This window comes from Phoenix dactylifera, chromosome 14, assembly GCF_009389715.1.
Source record: "Phoenix dactylifera cultivar Barhee BC4 chromosome 14, palm_55x_up_171113_PBpolish2nd_filt_p, whole genome shotgun sequence".
NCBI classification, from domain to species: Eukaryota; Viridiplantae; Streptophyta; class Magnoliopsida; order Arecales; family Arecaceae; genus Phoenix; species Phoenix dactylifera.
In genome coordinates this window covers 2,223,976-2,246,001 of record NC_052405.1, presented here as the reverse complement: position 1 = coordinate 2,246,001, position 22,026 = coordinate 2,223,976, and the positions used below count along the sequence as shown (strand labels likewise).

Here is a 22,026-nt window from a genome sequence, read left to right as displayed (position 1 = left end):
TTGAAAGGAAAGAAAGAAAATTTTAGGGGTTATTTTGCTGTAGGAAAGGGAAATGGAGCTATTTCCTCACGTGGCTTGAGGCATTATTGGTTGTGGCTCTGATGAGGACCCAACTCAACTATTTTTATAAGGAGGAGGTGGGATCGATCGGATGGGCCCTTCAAGGATCCCTTCACCAATTTCCATCAACCCCGAGGAGATAAGATGCGTCCAAAGTCCCTTTAGCTGCTGTCGTGTACACAGCCAGTCCTCACATCCCTTGCAGCCCTCCCATTTCTCTATCCTGATGTTCTCTGTGCGTGTGTGAGAGCGTGCTCGCTCTCTTCTCCTCTCCTCTTCCCTCCCTCATCATGCAACCCACGAGCTCCTTCTTTATTGACGCACATCATAACACACCTGTAGACCCCCGGACAAATCAACCCCTATCTCCACTTGGTTTTTTGGCAACCCCACTCCCATCCCTATCTATTTTCTATTCGCATGAATGAATGGGCATCTTCTGAGAGTTTGATATGGCGTTATATTACGGAAACGCATGAGAATATCCTTTTCTTCTCATTAGGATCTTCTCCGTGAGGCCAGGTATCCATACAGGAATTCTTGAGGCATCTTTTCCCCGTGGTTTCTCATTGTCCACTCGTATCTAGTTTCTTAAATACTTCCAAGAAAAAACTTATGTCAGTGCTTGGCCCAGATGAAGAAGTAAATTGCTGTCTGATTAATTGTACTAATAGAAGAGTAATTGGTGATCAAGTATTGATTGAGATTGTATGAGCTACATGTGAATGAATTTAAGTTGAAGCAATCAAAGACCAACAAAGTGACAAGGTATCATCTTGCTCTTTATTCCGTTCAGTCAAAAGGTGCTCATACGTCTGCTGCTTGCATCTTTAATTATCAATCCAATTATAATGCAACAAACTTGGATGGCAGCACATGTGCTTAAACCACTCTCTTTAAGAAGACGGAAGAGACGAAAGAATCAAGGGCATCTATAAAATAAAGGTGCAAATTAATGAGCCGAGCAGCTCGCTAGTTGTCCGAGCTCGGCTCGATTTGATTATTACTAAGCTCAGGTCGAGCTCGAGTAGCAACATACTTGGTTCGAAGGCTTGCGAGACTAGTTGAGTATATCTGTTTAAAGATATAATATAAAAATAATATTATGTTATATTTTGTTTTAATCATATTTTTTAATTATGATCAAGGTTCGAATTTGAGCTCGAACTCAACTCTAGTATGGTTCGGTTGATATTCGAGCCGAGTCGATTTTGAGCATTTTTTTTTTTTGATCGAATAGAGCTCGAGCTTGAATATCAAGGCTCGATCGATCTTGAGTCGAGTTTCAAGTTTGAATATTTTGAATCGAGTTAAGCTTGAGTCTCTAACTACTCAACTCGGCTTGGCTAAACTGTACCGCTAGATAGAATGAATTGGGATCTTGAAAACTTAGAAAATCTCCTTGAAATTTTTTTTGTTTTATCTTTTTTAACGATCCCCCCCCCCCCCCCCCCCCCCCCCCCCCCCAAAAAAAAAAAAAAATAGGAATGGACTACTTGATTGAATACTTGAATGTTACAGAAAATAGTAGACTGCAGAAGCAAAAAGATAGCATTCTCAATATAGCGCACATCCAAAGGAGAGCTATTTCTTTATGTTAACATGTGCTAATATGGTTTCTTATCAACTATAAAGATAATTGATATGGAAGTTGAGAATCATTTTTTTTCTATTATTTATTCAAAAAAGAAAAAGCATTCTACGTGCTGAACAAATGTACCAATCAGCAAGTCTTGATTGTAAACTAATTTATATGATCTATTTTTCATTGAACAAAATCATATTAACTTTACAAAGTAAAACTAATGTATGCACCGATTCTCACACGTTTTCCAACATCGCTACCATATTTTTTATGTATTCCTTTTTCTACCTCATGGTTTTAAGCAACAACCTCTTTTAGCATCATCATAATGATCATTGTAATGGTAAAACATGAATTATATATGTACATAAACACATAACTACTTGTATAATATTATAATCAATTTGTAGTGGTGATGACATAACCTTTTTCTAATATAGTATTAAGCAAGCAGCAATATATTGCTGTAATTGTCATTACTAATATACCCTACCAAGTACTAGCGTAAAAAATTGAAAAAAGAGAACTAAATAACCAAAGGTGGAGAGAGGCAGCGAGTATAGAGCCTACGTCTGCGCCTTTGTCTTCTTGTCAGCCAAACCAGGCCGCAGTGGAGGGAGTGATGGCGTGGTTCGAGCCCCACTCAGATAACTCTGGGTGGGGGCCACGTAGAGGGGGAAGCGTGCTCCTCTCCCTTCCCCAAGAGGAGCCCACCAATCTACGGCCAAAGGGATCTGCACGCAGTACGGATTCCACGTGTCGATCGGCCGTCCCGCAGACAGTGGGACCCATCCCTGCATCAGCCATTTACGTGATTGTAAGGCATGCAAGGTCGGTCCCCACTCTATCTTCCAGTCTGAGAGAGAGCGAGAGAGCGAGAGAGAGAGAGAGAGAGAGAGGGACTTCTCATTTTGGGCAGGGGAGGTACAGCTCTTTCGGAGATCGGGACGCATGATTGGATGGAAATTTGTGAGGCATTGGCCCTCCGTCTTGGTGCGGTTCCTCCAACCTTTCTTTCTTCCCGCTCCTTTGTTCTCTCTTCCTCCTTGCATCAACCTTCTCCACCACTAATCTCGTGCTGCAACTTCATCGAGTAGAAGGTTGAATAATAGTCTCATAATGACATATATGCCGCTTGGCTACTGTTAAATCGAGTATAAGGGATTGTTGTTTCTTGGACTTGCCATGATTCATGTCATGCATGGGTGGGATGTTTGCTTGACATGAAAGTCGCAAAATTACATTCACCTCACCTAGATTACAGCACTGGATGTCTCAATCTAGCAACTGTACATTTGTGGCTCCTCAAGACACATTATGGGGCTGTCCATGAATCGGACTTGCCTCAGTTCAGAAACCATTGGACCTAACCCTGCTATGAAACAGTTGGTCTCAGGTGACACCTGATGTCCCCGTACTCGGTTCAGAGTCTACACCGAGGGAGGTTGGAAGGAAGCAGCCAGCCCTGTGAGAGTGGTTGTCAGGCCGCATGCTCCGGGCCTGGTCCCTACAACTCTGTCCTTGGGAAGTGATCCACGCCTGACAAGAGCCGAGGCCATCAAATGAGATGGACCAGAGCCCTGGCCCATTGCAACCTTCCCGGCTCAGCAAAACTGCATACTTCCAACTCTTGGAACTCGTTTGAACATGTGCAACATGCATCACATAAGTGGTCCATGATGAAGTAGCCCACTGATTCTACTGAGCTGTAGCAGTAGAGAAGCCTCCGACCCACAGCAGATATCATGCCTCTTTTTTTTCTCATTAATTATTAGAAGCACATGCTAGATCGATCATTGGTTCTTGGAAAAAAAAGATGTAATTCCACCTGTCAGGCGGCGAGCATCATGTTCATCATTCATTTCGACAAATGGTGGTTCGGGTCGAATGAGACCATCCTTTCGCATCGTAAATACATTGCTACATGATTTTACCATGAGTTGGCTAGAGAGGTTCAACTTGGTCATCCTTGGTAACATAGAATTTTACCGGTCGAAAGGTATAATGATGCAAATTATAAGTCGGAGGCGAGTCAGCAAATTGGCTCAACAGCTATATCAGACAATCATTTAGTAACATATTGGCTCATAAGGATTGTGTTTACCAAAGGAGACTGCTAAACAATCCACCCTGCTTAGTCACCCATTAGATGGGAATTGCATCGATGCGTGCTGATCGGTTGCACGCTCCAATTTGATCTCTCTTTCGGGGCTCTCATGCTAGCTTGATGGCCCTAGCTAGCGAAGTATCAAAATGGCCATTTAATTTTCTCCTAGCATGCTTCAGTACAGAGTTCAAGCATCTAGCTGGGCTTGCACGTTTATAGTGGTGTTAATGAGTCCAATTATTAACAACCGATACTTCAGTTAATTTTGACTCCTACACAGTTGCAGATTGATATCTTCATATCTTCTTTTGGGTTTTGTACATTTTGACAGACTCTATACTTAATTTCTTCCTGTAACTCACATTCTCTGCAAATACCAATTCTTTTAATAAAATTTTGGATGGCTTTTGCCTCCCTTAGTAGAGAGAGAGAGAGAGAGAATCCAATTATGATTCTTTTCGAGTTGAGAACCTCGATGGATCTCCACCAGCTAAAGTCAAAAAGAGAGGGAGAGAAAGCAAACTTTCTCCATGTGCTGTGGGTTATTGCATCCAACATCTTGTGATTTGCTTAGGGTCCACATCCGAACCACTTGCGCAATAATCCATCAACAATTTGCATCACTATCCTATTGTACTTTTTTTTTTTTTTTGGTTATAGGAGTGGCCGAAGCCTCTAGTTGCAGCTATGAAGGAAACACCCATAGAATCTCCAGTAATCAAAGAAAACAGAGAAGAAGGAAAGGATTCAATCCGTGCAGAATATGCATCATTATCAGCAGCATAATTAGCGAGCCATCGTTCCCCTCTCTGGAAGTATGAGAAGCATAGTAGTCAAGCTTATCAATTAAGTCCCATATGTCCAGTAGAATAGGCTGGTAAACCAGAAAGTTCTGCACTACCAGCTTGTTTCCCATGATTGATCCCTACAAATCACAATATGAGAGTCATCCTCAAGCAGAACTCACTTAGCAGAGAAGTGGTACTCCATGCATGAAACAGAAGTGGGTGTCAATCCTTTGAAGCAGGCATAGAGGACCTGCCCTTGTTCATTCCTCATCAGCACGAATCCAGCATGCCAGAAGACTAGATGACAGATGGAGCAAAGGTTTCCTTTGTGTGCTGATCATACGAAAGAAACTTAAAATGATATAACATCTCAAAGGCCACAGCCAAAAAAGACCAGCTACAAAATATTATTTGGATTTCTAGATCCTGTATAAGTTTCTAAAATTTAAAGATATGCCCATACGGATCCTCATGATATATGAGAAACCGTGGGGGTGCGTATTTAGTACCACAACGGTTATGCATTAAGAAGATTTTGGACATTTATATAGAGCTAAAGATTTAAAATAACATCTTCTAGCTAGCGTTTTTGTATAAGTCCGTGTTGTTACAAATTAGTTAGCTCTATTATTAGCTGATTTAACACCTGAATCATCTGCTCCACTGTGAGATGTAGTTTGCACAGGGATCAAGTTACGAGACAACTTGCCATGCACGCTTGTCGAGCAAAGAAACTCTAGGAGAAGTTGGCACCTTCAAAATCCACTGAAATTAAGCGTTATCAGAAGAAGGGTGTACTCCATGAACGCAAGCATATGCCTACCTCATCCTAATTAACTTCTCCATGTCAAACAGTCACTGAAATGTCCTGAGAAATAGGTATCCTAGTAATCCTTGTGCCAAAATCAGGGGAAAACAATTCACTAACAGCGCTCGCATTCCAGGTCCGGTCCTCAGTCAGAAGATCAGCAACATGGAGGTCATCAATAAGTATTTCCATATTGATATTAGCTGGACATTGAAACAATGGATCATTAGAAATCCATGGATCCTTGTATACCCTGATCATCTGCCCATCTCCAAGAATCCATCAGAATTACTCAACATTGGGTGGCGCCATGAAAAATAGCTCGCCAGATAGCAAATCACCCCTTTAGATTAAAGTTTGCCAAGTTCCTGGAAAATGATATTTGGACACAACCATTCTACTCCCAAATGAGGATGGATGCACTACCAAAATCCCTGCATTCCTACCCATTAAAGCCAATCTCTTGTCATGCCTAATCCACCGGCAGCTTTAGGGAGAGTGATCTTTTCCCATGCCAATAAATGTAGTTTCTTTGGCTCATAGGGTGGTCCCAAAGAAACGTCCTGCAAGTTCTCTCAATGGAATCAACTAGCTGCAGAGGAATAACCACATTTGACACCAGATAAAACTCGAATAGAAGAGAGGCAGACAAGGGAACACCTAGATAATTCCAACAATTATTTATAAAGTTTACCCCCATCAACCTACTGAGCTTCCTCTTAAGTCTGACTGGAACTGAAGGACTCAACTGCACCAAAGGATATCTGAAATTTAACACCCTCGCTAGACTGAACACAATAACTCATGGCCAAGTGGTACTCCATCATTGTGAATCATTGTAGCGTTATCGACAGTGTTGGCAATTTACAAAATTGTAGTGTCGATTAATATTTTATCAGTTATCTAGTTAATGACAAAGTGAATTCTCTACCGATTGCTATCATACAATGTCTTCTCTGGAAATTAGTATGTTAACTCTGAAGGTAATGCAGACCAAACCGACAACCTAAAATCAAACATATAGAAGATGTGTGCTTCAATTTCGTACATTTTGTTGAAAGTTGGTCTGTCGGTGCTGAAATTATGAAGGACTTTTTTTTTTCGAATTGGTGAAAAAAATGAGGGACTCGTCCATAGCCTATCAAACAAATGCATGATTGAATATATGAATTCTTTGGTCAGGTATCATGCTTTGTCTTGCTGCCTCTAACTCTGGTTTCATGGCTCGACTTTCTTTGTTTGGTCAAGGATGTTGGTCGCTTAAAATCAGTGGAATATAGCTTGTCGCTATAGGTTATGGACTCAACCACACCATGGATGTTCCTGACCAAAAGATTTTTCAGACAAGGCAAATATGATGCCCAAAATAACGGTTCCCTGTGTGAGATATCGATAAATATAAAAGAAAAGGAAAGGAGAGCAAATGATAAAGAATATCTTATTCACATGTATGCATGGAGAGCTGTACACATCACAAAAGCCCGGGCAAATGGCAGCCACGGCCACCACCTCCAGTGTTGCAGGCCATTCTTCAAACCCATCTCTCACTTCTGGTAATGCAAACAAAAGGTTGCAATGCTCACAGTGCCCGCGTGGGTTTCTCTTTAGTCTCTAATGCAATGTATGGATGCCCTGTCCTTGGACATCATCACTAGGATTCATGAGGCCTCATGTGGCTTCAAGAAGCCCTCAGAAGCTGAATCTGGCTTCAGTGGAAGGCTCACCTGGTAAGGGATATATTCACCATCATGATTAAACAAACCAGCAGGCAAGTCTGAAACAATGATGAATGCTTTCTTTTGCATCACTGTGACAAATCTTTGAGAGGGATTGGCTCCGCACCGATGTCAATGTGATTGGTTTCAGCTTGGTTGGGACTTGGGTGGATTGCACCGTCGAGTATTCCGGCGATCAGTGGCATCCGCTCGACAGGGCATCCATAGAGTTCATATGTTGCTCAAACCAATTAACATTTTATTGATTGGAATTTGGTGCCGTTGTTGGTTGTGGATGGTCTTGTGGCACCTGGGGCTGTTCCTTTGCCTCACCTTGGGCCAGATTGGTTTCAAGGGAAGGATTGAGGAATACATCTTGTAGATTCTCACCCTATTCAGGCTCTGTGTACTATTCCTGCATGCGAGGGCTTGTTATATTCTCTGATTTGTACGTGTTTTATCTAGCACAATGCAATATTGCTGCTCTTTAGATTATTTGGATCACAAACTGAGACAATTTAGTCTATCACAACAGTTCAAGTCCTACGAAGTCTTTATATAATTGCATTCCATACCAAAATATAAGTTTCTAATAATAGAGCTCCGATTTAAACACTAACCTCAGTGCCTCATAGCAATTATTTGATTTTTTTTTTTTTGAAGAAAATGGAGACCAAGGATTATTTGAATTTGACACTTACTGTTCTTGTGTAAAATTGAGAGGATATGGTAGAGCTTAAGCTTCAGAAAATAAAGCTAAGTATGAGGAAAAAGAGATTTGACTAATAAGAGGAATGATAAGGTTAGGTGCTCCTTGAGTCACTATAGTATTGTTCAAGCCACCCTGCTATGATCTTGGTCTCTTTCGTCCTCACGGTTTTGAGCCACTTGGGGTCTTCTTTCGTTGAGAATCTCAGGTCTACATGGTGAGCCCCTGCCACATTTATGAGGAAGAAGAACAAATAAAAAACAGCCATAAGATAAACTTCTTGTGAGATATAATCATACTATTTAGATATTGGTCCATCATACATTAGTACACACAACAATCTGGAGCTACAATAAAAATTAACCAACCTTCAGGTGCAACTATGGCTATCAGGCTGTTGGAAAGAGACTTCAACACACTGCCCAAGAAATAATTTATCAAGCGATGTCATTCTTCTGGTATAAATAGACAAAACTAAACATGAAATTAACATAAATAAAAGGAAGAGTGAGGATGAAGAGGGAGGTAAATTCTATACCCTCCACCACTCCATGGATCTCTTAGTCCATTGAAGAAAATGATATTGCTCCCAAACCGTTTCAGCACCCTTCTTATATCCTGCCACGAGGAGTTAAGGAGACGACATGACCAAAGCTTCGAGCAACTAAAAACGAATTGTTTAGTGTATCATGACAAAAATCATATTTGCAACTTACATGTCCTCCAAATTCTGTGGTGATCCAATGAGGCCTGGGTGCCACACCGTAATAATTTTGGCATGCCACAGCTTGCTCAGTGTAATTGTACGTGGCTGGTGGAAGTATGCTCTCATTGTTGCTACCCCCTTCTACAATAGTCATCTCGGTGCATGACTGCATTAACACTCATTGCAAGCACCCTATGAAAATGCTATATCTTCATTTTTTTTTTTCAAAGCTTAATTAAATTGTGAAGGCAGGAGACTAATGATATCTGTTAATACTTATACCTGCCAACTCCATCCACGAGCCATGCCATGCTCATCGGAATCACCACCGGCAGCTAAACATGTCTCAGTCCCACTGTAGTTGTAGTATATGTTCATCGCCCCGTATAATCTTGCGAATGTATCATTGCCCGCCGTTGGGTTGTCGATGGCCTTGCACATCTGCAATATTAAAAAGGTCGGCGTCAAGTACTCGTATATAATCCCAAACAAAATTTGGACCCTCTAAAATCTAATGGTTAGTTCAGAAAGCCTAAGTATGTTGTTGCTAGATTTCAGTAAACTTTGTTAAAATGCTATTTTTGCTGCTCTGCTTATGAAGTTGCAGTCTGTTTAGGCAATAGATGAGAGGGAAAATTCCTAAACTAAGTTCAGCTTATTAATATTAATGCAGGAACTATCTCCATTGGGTGGATGGGGAAGGTGCACCTGTTTCACAGGATAAGCTGGAAGAGGAACAAGAAAATTCGACGCTGTGGGATAGTCTGTCATGGCGGTATAGATTACGGCAATTTCGATCCAATTTTCCACTCCTTGACCTTGGCCTCTGTGGAAATAGCGTAAGGACTTCAAGTTAACCAGATCCATTCATAGAGATTCTCCACAACGTATGGAGTTTTAAAGATAAGATAAAAATTCAGATAAAACACACGCTCACACACTATCTCTAGAATAGATTACAGTTGAGACTTCAGAGTACTCACTTGCATAACTTAAATGACTTCTCAATTTTTTCAAGTCCTCCAGGTTGACTTGCAGTATCCTCAATCTCCTTCCATGAATTTTTGATCACCTTATAGCAATTTTCACTCTCACTCTGGCATAATCAGAATATACTTAGGACTAAAAATGAAGCAATTCAAAATGATGAAGTAAGCCAAGCATTATCATCTATCTAGCATTGTAACACTATTACCTAAACTATTTGCACAGTACAAATAACAACAGAAATGTATGATGCAGATCCCAGTTTAACCAGCTGCGAACCGAATAATTCTCATATCCAATTGAGTTCATTGATTTAGAAAATAGCAACATAAATATTACTCAGAAAATTGTAACATAAACATACATATGGATAATATTATTTGACATGACGCCGATCTAAAAAGTTGGAAAATAAAGGCTCGATGGCTATTGGTTGTGATATGTTAAAACTATTTCATGCATTGGATCTTTCCATCATCTTATATGGCATTAAGCGTGCATTAATTGCATGTTTGGATGCACAACTGAGCAGAGCTCATTATTCATCTGTGTGTGAGTTGCATGTCTAATGCGCATTGCACACGTGTCTCATGCGTGTGTGGGATGTGTATGCACGTATGAGCAGCACGTGCACAATCCCACATGCTGTCACACATGTGCGTGGGCACAGAGAACAGACACACACTTAAAGAGAGACAGACACACAGAGAGAGAGGGAGTAAGAGAGAGAGAGAGAGAGACCCTGAAGTCCTTTGTGACAATGTCGTCAAAGGTGTATGGGGAGACCAAGTCATCAAATTGGAGAATTGGAGCAGATGATGCCAAGGCTCCAATGGTGACATGCGGGTACTTAAGCCTAAACCAAGCAGCCAACACTGTCCTCAAAAAATCACAGACAAAATAAATAATAAATATCTTGTCTCACACCATTAATTAATTAAAAATTAAACCCATATTAAGAGAAGGAAAAGTCCATACTTCCTCCATAAGAACCTCCGAAGACCACAACAGGAGACCCTTCTGAGCTCAGATTCTTCTTCAGATCAATGATAAGCGTTGCGTAGTCCGCCAGTGCCTGCGTTGAGCTCAAATAGCCCAGAGTGGTTGCATTACTATAAGCCACCTCTTCGCCACCAAAGGGCATGGATTCTCCATAGTACCTATGCTGCAGCCACGACCAAAATAATGTTAGGCAGCCAAACTCCAACCCACCACAAGCTTTGTATTTGTCATCAACCGGACAGGTCTCAAAACTTAATCGAGTAACAAAATAATTCTTTGCAATTAATACATCTCGGAGGAGATCCTATATTCCATTACTCATGAGAACCATGATGTAGTGATGTTTTTTAACCAGATTACATAACAGTACGTAGTACCACCCAACTAGATAAATGATGGCCATTATCTTATGCATCAACCTTGTATCATTCGGTTGTTATTTGATCTTTTTATCGCTTATAGAACAAAATTTATTTTTAAGGTACTTTGAATTGTTGTTTTGTTTTTTCCTTGCTCAAAAGAAAAAAAGAGAGGGAGAGAGAAAGGCTAAGGGCACCTTGGTAATGGGAGGCCAACATGGACAACCAAGCCATGAACAAACAACACGCATGCGCCTCAAAGAGCTTAATTAATTACCTCGATGAAGACCAAGAGAGCCCGGAAGTAAGGTGCAATCTCGTACATGAAGCCGGTGTTCTGTGCGAACCACCCGATGTCGCCCTCGTTCCCAGTGTACACGAAGATCGGCGCCCCCTTGCCGCCCCAGTGCGTGTCGTTCACCAAGTATCTCTGCTGAAACGTTCCGTAGCTCTGCGGGGTGAAGTCAAAGTGATCCAGTCCCTGCGTGAAGTACCTCGTCTCATATAGCCCCCTACCAGAATCTGAAGACTGTTTGAGTCCGGCTTTAAGGAAGGCAGGGAAGAGAGGAGAGCGCTTAGCATTGGCCGAGTTGCAGAAGAGGAGAACAGAAGGAAGAAAGAGTAGGAAGACAAGGACGGGTCTCCAGGTCTCCATCTCCATAGTTTTTGAGAGACTTTGTGTGTGTGTGTGTGTGAGAGAGAGAGAGAGACAACTGCTATTTAAGACTTGCAAGACTTATGGAGGATTGGTATGATGGATAGATGGATGCCTGAGGGGATACGTTATTGAATTAAGTCCTCACAGGAAGTTGCATGAAACATCCAATAAGGTTCGATAAGTTACAGGCTTGACTTGGACTGTTACGGTTGAGGTTGCTAGGAAAGTTCAGCAACAGATCCGACCATTACGGTGTTAGCAAAGACTTCATTGTTCTTTGATGATTCCAAGCCGGCCATTGGATATGATTAATTATAACGACTTTAGCTATCAAGAATTTTACCATCTTTCAAATTAATCGTGCGAGTTTATTTATTACTGGATTTGTTTGCTTCCTTCCCCTCAACATTTTATGAAGAGACACAGAAAAAAGTCGAGAAAAAATGAAGAAAGAAAGAAATACTCTTTTTATCTGAAATGAGTGAGTCTAGGAGGCGCTGAATTCTCTGTAATTTGTCTTGGGAGGTGGAGAATCCAATTCAATCAACCGGCATCCATGCTTGGATTCGTGATCCAACTGGAATGCATCTAAAAATGGTAAACTAATGGCCTCAGAACCTTTCACCACTACATAGAGTTGGCTTAAGAGCATTGTTATATATATCGCTTCTCGTTGAGCCCCTTTCAAAAGTCTTTAAATACCTACCCACCTTCTCATCCTCCCTGTATTCAATGTCATTATCCTCTTTATTCCCTTTCATATTTCCCGTTATTTATATATATAGTTGGCTGTTCTGTATGTTTCTATGTCTCATCTCATAACGTAGCGTGGAGGTTGTGCATGCGAAGGTCATCAAAACGGAGTTGGCATGTTCAATAATTCTACGTTGACGAGCCTCTTGTTAAAAATAGTGATGCTATCAAGCACCACCACGTTCCATTTGCCCCATGACAAGAGGGGATGGGAATCATTCTTGATCGCATTTCACATTTTCAGAAAAAGAATATCCAAAAATCCCAACCCCTTTTTGCCAAGAAACATCACATTCTAACAATTAAACACTAGCATGTGATGAGTTTCTAGATTGAGAGTACCGAGGTTTTTTTTTTCTTCATAGAAATTGTCATTATAGTATTGTTCTTTATGATAGTGATTAATGCCAACCACAATCACGAGACATGCCAACTTGATTACCATTTATAATATATTTTAAATTTGAATTTGAATTTCAAACATGATTGTTGTTTACAAGATATGCCAACATGATTGTTGTTTCCGGTGCATTTCAAATTTAAATCATCTTCTCTCTCTCAATCGTGTGATATTTAAAAATTACCATTTATCTTGTATTTAAATTTGAATTTGAAATTTATAATTTAAACCCAAATAAATTAGGCCAAATTTTCACCTATAATTCTTATTCTCAAAAAAATTCTATTCTTTCTCCAAATTTTTTCCTTTTTAAAAAAATTTTTTTTTTCTTTGCCCGCCTACACCAGCTTTTTGACTTAGTCTACTGAATTGGTGGTAGGCTGGTTTATTCTCTCAAATGTCTAAAATAAAATTGTTATCACAATCCTTCCAACAGATTATTATTACATGTTGGTTGGAATATATAACTAGACCAATGAAAGTACTCTTAATGCCATGATAGTTTAGAAGTAAAAAGTGTGACCAGTATATATGAGGTGCACATGTGATTTTCTTTCTCCTCCTTCATTTTTTATTTTAAAAATAATAAGAAAATAATCTTTTCCTTATAACATATAGAATAATGATGGTAAGATCTCTCTATACATGGATGTATTGGGTGAAAATAAACCTCGTGGTGCAACCATGGCTGTTAAGCAAACTGAAAATTAAGTGACTTCCATTCTCTGCTCATCAAGCAAAATATAAGGTTCTCGGAAATTGACTTCCATGCCTACTTGACTAACTATCGGGTAAGCATAACAATCCTTGGCAAATCATTTTATGATGAAAGTTTTATAAAAACAAAATTAATTAAATGAAAAGGGAGTTTAAAAAAGATAGGTCCCTGGCCGGAAATTTCTGAGGCAGTCGAAAGGAGTGTCAATCGATCATCTAGAACCATGGTTATGAAAAATCATGAAATTAAATGTAATTAATTAATTAATGTAAGCTAAAGAGTAATTAATTAATTAACACAATTAACTAAATATAAGCTTGTTGTGTTTGATAGCTAATGTGGCCCTAATTTTGGAGGATTGCTATTTACGATCAGAAGGCCGACTCTAGTTGGAATCGAACTCTAACTCCTTGCCTAGGTGGCAAAGAATATCGATCCTATTCAAGAATGAGCTCAATGGTGATGTTCCATATTATTAATTTTTTTGTTGTATCATACACGGATATATAAAATTTTCAATTAGTTTAATTGCCTGAATTGTCGTGACTAGTTTCAACTTGCAGGCCATCTATGATGGAATCTTCGTATGCAATGCTGATATTTTATAGCGTGTTACTTGTAGTAATGTGATCTCAAAGTCCCTCCTAGTTCTAGTAAATGAAACGCCGATGCTAGATCGAAAACTAAAAAAAAAAGAGAGAGAGCATTAGGACAAGTGGATGCATAGGAACTTATTTACAGTAGTGAAAATGTTAAAATGTAATCCTGTAAAATAGTGTGACCTCAAGCTTAAGATTTCCCTTATTATACCTAACCCTTTACATGAGGCTAACATTGATTACAAGCTCCTAACATACCCAAATTCTTTTAATGCCAAATCCTTTTTGTCTATCAAAACAGTGACGGACCACCACTCGTAATTCATTTCATTGGAGAAATGAATTCGGGGAAAACAAGCGGCCAAATGGAAAGAGTATTTCATTTTTCAACCAGATTTTCTTTACCTACCAAATCTGCCACTTAGGTTGTAGGTGCGGGAAATGTTTCCTTTTGTTAATAAGAAAAAGAGCAGAAACATTTATACTCTCTAATATGAAGTCTAATTTTCTAAGAACTTTATATGGGTACAGACATTAGCATAAGGTTTGTGTAATTTTGGAGGTGTTATTGTTGTTTGGTAGGTTCCATCATTGTGCAGCTTGATGCCGTCTTAAGGTGGCACCCAATAGACAAAGCATTTATCTTTGTGCTTTAATAAAATCCAGTTGAACTTCCCCTCACCCACCACAAGAATGACAAAATCAACACAAACAAGAATCCTAAGAAATTTTGACAGTCTAAGCAAATTCTTGGATACCACTAAACAATGATATCCAAATATGAGAAGAACCATAGAAAAATGAATGTAACTCAATTAATATGCTAAAATTTGAATTTTCCGGTTCCTCTACCATGTTTTCTTTTTTTTTTTAAAAAAAAGGAAAATCATTCCTCCATCTTGTTGGTCTTTTCTGGCATCACTTGTGGTTTCACCTTCAGATACCACTCCTACCTTTAGGATATTACTAACATCATAATCTAAATCTCATTATTTTCTTTTTTCAAGATTCTATGTAGTTTTTTTAAAAAAAACTCAAATATGGTTAGTCGCTACATATTCTAAATCCAATCGTTATTTGAATTAGGTTAAAAAATTGCAACCAAATCTAATCAATTTTTATTAGGGTTTGTTTGGGTCAAGTATATGATTCCATTGAGTTATTTGGATCAAGAATAATCCAAAACAAGGTTTGTTTCGGTGACCCTTCCCGTCCCCAATTGTACCTACTATACCACATCAGCAAGGTACCAGTGTGGTACTGAGGTTCATTTGATATTGAATCGAATCAGTTCATACCGGTTTGAACCAAGCAAAATCGTCCTATAACACCTGACATTGATATGTACTGTCCGATTTGGGTGGTACCATATCAACAAGGGAAAAAAATATTAGAAAGCCTAACTTGGTACCGAGTGCCTCTCATACCACACCGGACTTTGTTCAAACACAAACCATAGTAAATAAACATGTTAGTCGATTATCAAATCAATAAAAGAATAATAAATAACATGAAGACATTATCATGCACCTATTCATTGTATGATTGATGACCACGTCTAAATTATATTCAACAACATAAATAAATGACAAACTATATGAAACATATTATTGAAAATAATAATTTCTTAACTCAAGAAGGTTTGAAATATATAACATTATCATTTTCGGGTTTATTCATGTTTTGATGATGGTATTTGATTTTCCAAGTCCTATCTATATTCAAAAAGGTCAAACTTTTCCAATCCTAACATGAATCAGATAACTTCACTCCAAGCTGAATCATGTTATTCTCAAGTTGATTCCAGATGGAAAACAATCAACTCAATCCACTTGCAATCCTGGTATAGATATCCATGTGTGTAACTTAGAGTAGTAACTGAGAATGCAGGGATGCTTTAGACCATCAAGTTTTATCAACTATTGTTCTATACCATAATGGCGGCATGTCATTTGAATTAGACCCGGCAAGTGGATCGCCGGAACTAGTTCGGACTTGTATAGGCCATCTCACAACGAAGCCTCGGATCCAGTTTTAATAACAGCAGTTTGACAGGGGGTATTCGTAATAATGTGACCAAAGTCCGAACTAGTACCGGCAAGTCCATAGCCGATACAGGAGACGTATGACTGATTTGTATAGTTTAAAGGGTGTTTTCTGTAAACAGTACCAATATTTAAGTTTCAACTAGTCCCGGCAAGAGGTGTGACGGGACTCCGGTCTCCGAAGTAGTTCAATCTTCAGACGTAAAATTTCTCTTATAAACCCTTATAAGAGTGATATCATTTACAAGTACTTTACGTACCAAATTTTCTACTGCTAGAATTCGGCCGTCACACTGATGCCTTTTCCTCGTCCTCCCTCCCGACCTCCCCCGCCCTATGACCTTGCTCCGCCGCCGCTCATCCGCCACCTCCTCCTCCGACCCCTCTGTTGCTACCCTGCTTAGCTCCTGCTGGACCCTCCGCGGCCTCGAGCAGATTCACGCCCGCATCATCCGCGAGGGACTCGAGCAGCACCACCTCCTCGCCACTCGCTTCCTCTCCCTCTGCGACACCCTCGCCGCCCCTGCCTATGCCACCGCCGCCTTCGCCCGCCTTTCCCGCCCCAACCTCATCCTCTGGAACGCACTCCTTGCCGCCCACGCCCGCCACTCGACCTTGTCGGCCACCCTCGCCGTCTTCAACCGCCTCCGCTGCTTCTCCCCCCTCCCCCCTGACGCTTTCACCTTCCCCTCCCTCCTCCAATCCTGCTCCCGCGAGCCCGCTTCCCTCCCCGTCGGCGCCTCCGTCCACGCCGCCGTCATCCGCTGCGGCCTCGAGGTCGACATCTTCGTCCGCACTGCGCTCATCGACTTCTACGGCAAATGCCACGAGATCGAGGCCGCCAGGAGGGTCTTTGATTCTATGCAACATCGAAATGTGGTATCTTGGACGGCTCTGGTTGTTGGATATCTAAATTTTGGCGATTTGGGTTCAGCTAGGGCTCTGTTCGATGAAATGCCGAAGAAAAATGTGGTAACTTGGAATGTCATGATTGATGGGTATGTCAAGTCTGGAGATTTGCTTAGTGCTCGCAAGCTTTTTGATGAGATGCCCGAAAGGAATGCAGTCTCCTTTACTTCGTTGATCAATGGGTATGCAAAAGCTGGGGACTTGGCATCGGCTAGGCTCTTGTTTGAGCAGTCGAAGGACAGGGATGTTGTCTCATGGTCAGCAATGATCTCAGGATATGCCCAGAATGGCCGCCCTGGTGAGGCGTTGAAGATCTTTCTCGAGATGTATGATCGGAAAATCAAACCCGATGAGTTTGTTGTCGTGGGCTTGATGTCCGCATGTTCCCAATTAGGTAGCCTTACGATGGCCAAATGGGTGGATTCATACATTGCCCATAGCTCAATCAATGTCAAAAGGGCCCATGTCTTGGCTGCATTGATAGACATGAATGCAAAGTGTGGGAACATGAAAAGAGCTTCTCTTCTCTTCGAGTCAATGCCAAGGAGGGACTTGATCTCGTATTCTTCAATGATGCAAGGGTATTCTATTCATGGGGCTGGAGCCAAGGCGGTGGATCTCTTCTCTAGGATGCTTCGAGAAGGGATTTTGCCTGATGAGGTTGCGTTCACAGTTGTCCTCACAGCATGTAGTCATGCTGGGCTGGTTGAAGAAGGGTATAAATATTTTGAGTTGATGAAGAATGACTACATTGTTGTTCCTTCGCCAGATCATTATGCATGTGTGGTGGATCTCCTTGGTCGGGCAGGGAGGTTGGAAGAGGCTTATGAGTTAATCAAGTCAATGCCTGTGGAGCCTCATGCTGGAGCTTGGGGTGCATTGCTAGGAGCTTGCAGGCTTCATTGCAATATCAAACTTGGTGAGACTGTGGCAAGGAGACTTTTTGAAATAGAGCCACAGAATGCTGGTAATTATGTGTTGTTATCAAATATCTATGCAGCAGCTGATAGGTGGGCCGAGGTGTCAGAGATAAGGACTATAATGACAGGGAGAGGAATTAGGAAGATTCCTGGTTGTACTTGGATTTAGAAAGAAGCATATTCTTGGTATGATCCTATTATTGACAGAACATGCAAATCTTGCTGCTGATCTGTGGTCTGAAGAGCTTGCATAACCTATTTAGATGCTTATAAGGCAACATTCAGAGATCTCAGTTCAAAAAGCGATTGCAGCAGTGGCAACAGAAATTTTGGAGCATCATGCTATTACCATTACCTGAATGATTGGAGTTTGTTATATTTATTGGCATTGTGCCCTTGCCATTACCTGGATAATTGGAGATTGTTATATTTATTGGACAACAGGCCCTGTTATTCCCTGTTCTAGTGATAAGATAAAGAATCCACCAAGGGAAGTTAAGGATGATGGCTTCGGGGTTATATTGAATCTAAGTCTCCTGAACAGTGAACCTCTTTGTATTTATATGACAATTGGCCTTGTCAATGAGATTTCTTTGCTCCACCAAAGCAATGAAAAACGATGGCTGCTGGGAATCTGTTGATTCTAGTTTGCTGCCTGATTTTGCACTCATGAAAAGAGTTTGATTGTGAGCATATCTATGTACTAGATTTGATGATATGCATCTTTTCCTCACAATCCAGTATCACAAATACAATACCAATCAATTGGAGACATTTACTTCTATCAATCAAAGACAAAAGTGAAGCCACCCATGCTTCACTGGACATGATTTTTGGGTGCAATGTGAGAACTTGATGCATATGTTCCATTTTGGCAATTCCAACAGAGAACCTAGTGATATTTTCAACCAACAGTATTGTAGACAGAGGACAGAATGGCACGTTAGCTACAGCTGGAACTGTGAAGAGAGATTTGGAACAGAGTAGTATGGCTTTGTACTTTAGAAAGAACATAATTTCTATTGGTTTCCATGCTATCCTGCAGCAGTATCAATACTCATAAATTTTGATTACTGTATCCAATTCAACAGCAGGCATTCTTGTTTTAAGGAAATAGTGCCTTTTTCCCATTGAAACAGAAAGAAACAATGGGTAAGGGGAGTTATGAATGTGAATTTTCTCAAAAAACAGTATTATGAATATGAAACTTGAGATTTTTCTGTTTGTGAAATTCTGAAAACTATATCCTAATTTCTGATAGCCGTAAATGCCCATTTCGTTGAATTTCTAAAAGATATGTTTTGGCATCGGCGGTCATTTTGTCATCAATTATTTTCAGAATTTCAGTCTTTGCGCTATGTAAATTGTTATATTTCTGCATAATCAGTACAAAATTTGATTTTTGCTTATATTTGCTGTGCACGCTAGGTGCATTTTGACTTATCTTTGTCACAGGTTCATTGTTAAGCCTTGATCAGCTGCTGGAATGACTTGTTTCTTCACTAATGCAATGTTGTTGCAGTTTATTATTCAAAAGCTTCACACTGTTCTTTAAGTAAATATATAAACTAAGGTGCTATTCTTCCATCTTGATATTTTCTCTTTTGCCAATTTTTATTCTTTGCTGTCTATGAACCAATCAATCTAATGGGACTTAGCTCCAAGTTTTTGGCTGAAAACTTCTATATATCGCAGTATCTTAGCTGAGCTTATTTGATTTCTGGTGTAATTTCTTTCATATGTTCATTTCTTCTGCTAAATAATGGATCAGCATATGAGTGCTGGAAATTTATGTTTTCATCATGTAAGAAGGCTGTCTGTATCAAAATTTGATAATTCATCTGACTGACTCTCTTTTGTTTCCCATCATGTGAATTTAAGAAAAACCGTGAGGAAGCTGCATCGAAAAAGTACAATGCATGGCCACGCTTCATATATTGAAAAAAATTACAAGCACAGAAACTGAAGTGATATCATACATGTTCTTTATAGATTTTCATGGTAGATGACTTCTAAGACTAGGGGGAGCTTCTGCAGATGAGAATCTGTCCTGAACTTGGTCCAAACCCCATGTTTAGCCTTGCACACTTATTGAACCAAAGGGCACTTAACCACTTACTGTTTATGCTATAGATGACAGAATTAAACGGGACATTTGTTAATGCAATTGCCCTTGGTCTTAGATCATAATGTGTTCTCCATTGGTTGTTTAAACAATTAATTGAATCTTTTGGGCAAAAAAGTATTTCAGGTCCGGAAATTTGTAATAGCTTTCTCTAAGAGCCTGAAGAAAATTGTAACATTTTTTCTTAAGAAACTAGGGTTTGAACACTAAGACCTTCAGCCAAGAGGGGTGCCAACCAGCTGAGCTAAGACTGGTTCACCTTATATTTGGAATAGCATGCTATGCTGCTATGGCTTTCCTTCTATTTCTTTTTCTTTTCTTTTTTTTTGATGAATTTTCCTTCTATTTGTTTTTGAGAAAATACAAAGACTGAAGCCTCTAGGAACAACTATTGATACTTATAATCTCCAGCTTTCTTTAGTAAGTTAATAAGATGGTAGAATATCTTCATGAACTGCTCTATGCTTCTCCCATTGACATGGGCGAAGCCATCAAGAATGGCGGCAAGCAATTCACTTGTACCCCATGCTGCCTGAGCTCCTCCGTTGCATTCCTAGTCCCACCATTGCATGCTTCGATGCCATACATGCATCCATTGCAGCCTCTCCAATCACTGATGCCAAGCTTCCATTTTTGATGATGCTCTCCCTGCCCCATCAGACATGCTGCATGCTTCGTGCTCAAGAACATGCCGGTCATGTTGACGCCCAAGGAACCGATAGTATCAGCGATTCTCGATCTCGCAGGGTCAATGGTGGCTGCGTTATTGGACATGGCACTGAGCTCGCAAAGTCTATAGCTTTTTTGAGATCGTCTTTGTTCGAGACATCGCAATAGACGAAGGTCATAGAGGATGTCGGCAATCATGACCTTGGCTCCATGCTGGGAGAATAGTCGGCAGTCGCCTTCCTTCTAACTTGCAATAAGAGCCACCGTAGGCGAATTATACTATGTTCCATATTTGCACTTAATTAACATGAAAGTCTGCAAGGAATATACATTACCACCTTTTGATGGAGGATGAGGCTGTGTGCTTGCTTGTGGCAACTTGAAGCTCTCTCGATCTCCGTTATCTTCTATGGCGTGCTAAAGGTGGTGACGTAATGCACTATATACATGTATATGTATATGTGTATATATATAAATATATTAATAAGGAAAGACAAGCAATTTAGAGAAGTGCCTCGCTTTCGCTAATGCATTGTGTTGTCAGCTTTGCTACCGACGCTCCGAGGCCTTGGCTTGGTGTAATTTGTGAGCGGAGTTTTTTATGACCAAATTTTTTTTTCTTGATTTCCATTTCAAATTGTTCTCTGAACTTTTTATCAATATGAGGTGTGTAGTCCAGCGCTCGGCTTAGGGGTAAGAGCCCTCAAAGAAACAGTCAACGGTAAGCAGCTCATAGCCTAGGGGCTACTGCAGGAAGTCAGCTGCGCTTGTGATCTTGAGGAATACAAAATGTTCCCCAGAATTCGTAGCAAGGACTTGACTTTGCCTGCTATTCTTATCTTAAGTGCTTTGCTAGCGGGGCTCAGCATAAAGGGCGTTCCTATCTATAGAAGCGCTTCATTCCGCTTCGCTAATGCCCGGCTAAGTCATCGAGCCCTCGAATCATCTTGGTGACAGAGCACTGAGGACATGACAGGGTGAGGGAGGTGGAGAAGCGAGGGAAAGGAAGAGGTTGGCACATGCAAGCGTGCAAGATTTGAACATTTGTGGAGCTAAGCCAGGTCAAAGCATGGGGTCATGTGTTGGATTGCTAACTTATCCTTAATTTTGCTTAATCTCAAGCCTTCTTGTTTTAGGGATCGTTTGGTTGCCCGTAATTGGACGTGGAAATCAGTTCGGGCTAGGGGAGCCCTCTTTGGGTGTTTGGTTGGCCCAAAGTAGAACTAAACTAAGTTCCTACTTGAATCAATTTAAGAGAAAAGGCCCGAGCTAATGAGGCCCAAGAAGGGCTAAAGCCACTTTAGTAAAGTTGGCCCCTGCTCAGCCCACTTATAAACAGGCTCTCAGACTAAGTTCAGCCCAACAGTTGATCTCAACGTCAAACTCTCGGGCCCAAGCCACTGT

General features: G+C 40.5%; 2 protein-coding genes across 2 annotated transcripts; one reads left to right on the top strand and one right to left on the bottom strand.

Moving 5' to 3' along the window:
• Positions 1 to 7,594: 7,594 nt before the first annotated feature.
• LOC103714306 (lysosomal Pro-X carboxypeptidase-like) lies at positions 7,595 to 11,705 on the bottom strand. Its single transcript, XM_008801512.4, has 10 exons — positions 11,104 to 11,705; positions 10,444 to 10,630; positions 10,207 to 10,340; positions 9,462 to 9,574; positions 9,187 to 9,304; positions 8,761 to 8,919; positions 8,489 to 8,644; positions 8,311 to 8,390; positions 8,141 to 8,190; positions 7,595 to 7,997 (listed from the first exon to the last, which is right to left on the bottom strand). Exons 1-10 carry the CDS (start codon positions 11,485 to 11,487, stop codon positions 7,867 to 7,869), a joined length of 1,512 nt encoding a protein of 503 aa, XP_008799734.3. The 5' UTR covers positions 11,488 to 11,705; the 3' UTR covers positions 7,595 to 7,866.
• Positions 11,706 to 16,261: 4,556 nt separating this feature from the next.
• LOC103714263 (putative pentatricopeptide repeat-containing protein At5g37570) lies at positions 16,262 to 19,052 on the top strand. Its single transcript, XM_008801453.4, has one exon. The coding sequence runs from the start codon at positions 16,336 to 16,338 to the stop codon at positions 17,995 to 17,997; it is 1,662 nt and encodes a 553-aa protein (XP_008799675.2). The 5' UTR covers positions 16,262 to 16,335; the 3' UTR covers positions 17,998 to 19,052.
• Positions 19,053 to 22,026: the final 2,974 nt, after the last annotated feature.

Coding starts and splice junctions, on each gene's coding strand:
- LOC103714263 (XM_008801453.4), top strand. CDS start 16,336: ATGACCTTGCTCCGCCGCCGCTCATCCGCCACCTCCTCCTCCGACCCC.
- LOC103714306 (XM_008801512.4), bottom strand. CDS start 11,487: ATGGAGATGGAGACCTGGAGACCCGTCCTTGTCTTCCTACTCTTTCTT. Junction 10,631..11,103: donor CTCTCTTGGTCTTCATCGAG/GTAATTAATTAA, acceptor TCGTGGCTGCAG/CATAGGTACTATGGAGAATC. Junction 10,341..10,443: donor CGGAGGTTCTTATGGAGGAA/GTATGGACTTTT, acceptor TTTTGAGGACAG/TGTTGGCTGCTTGGTTTAGG.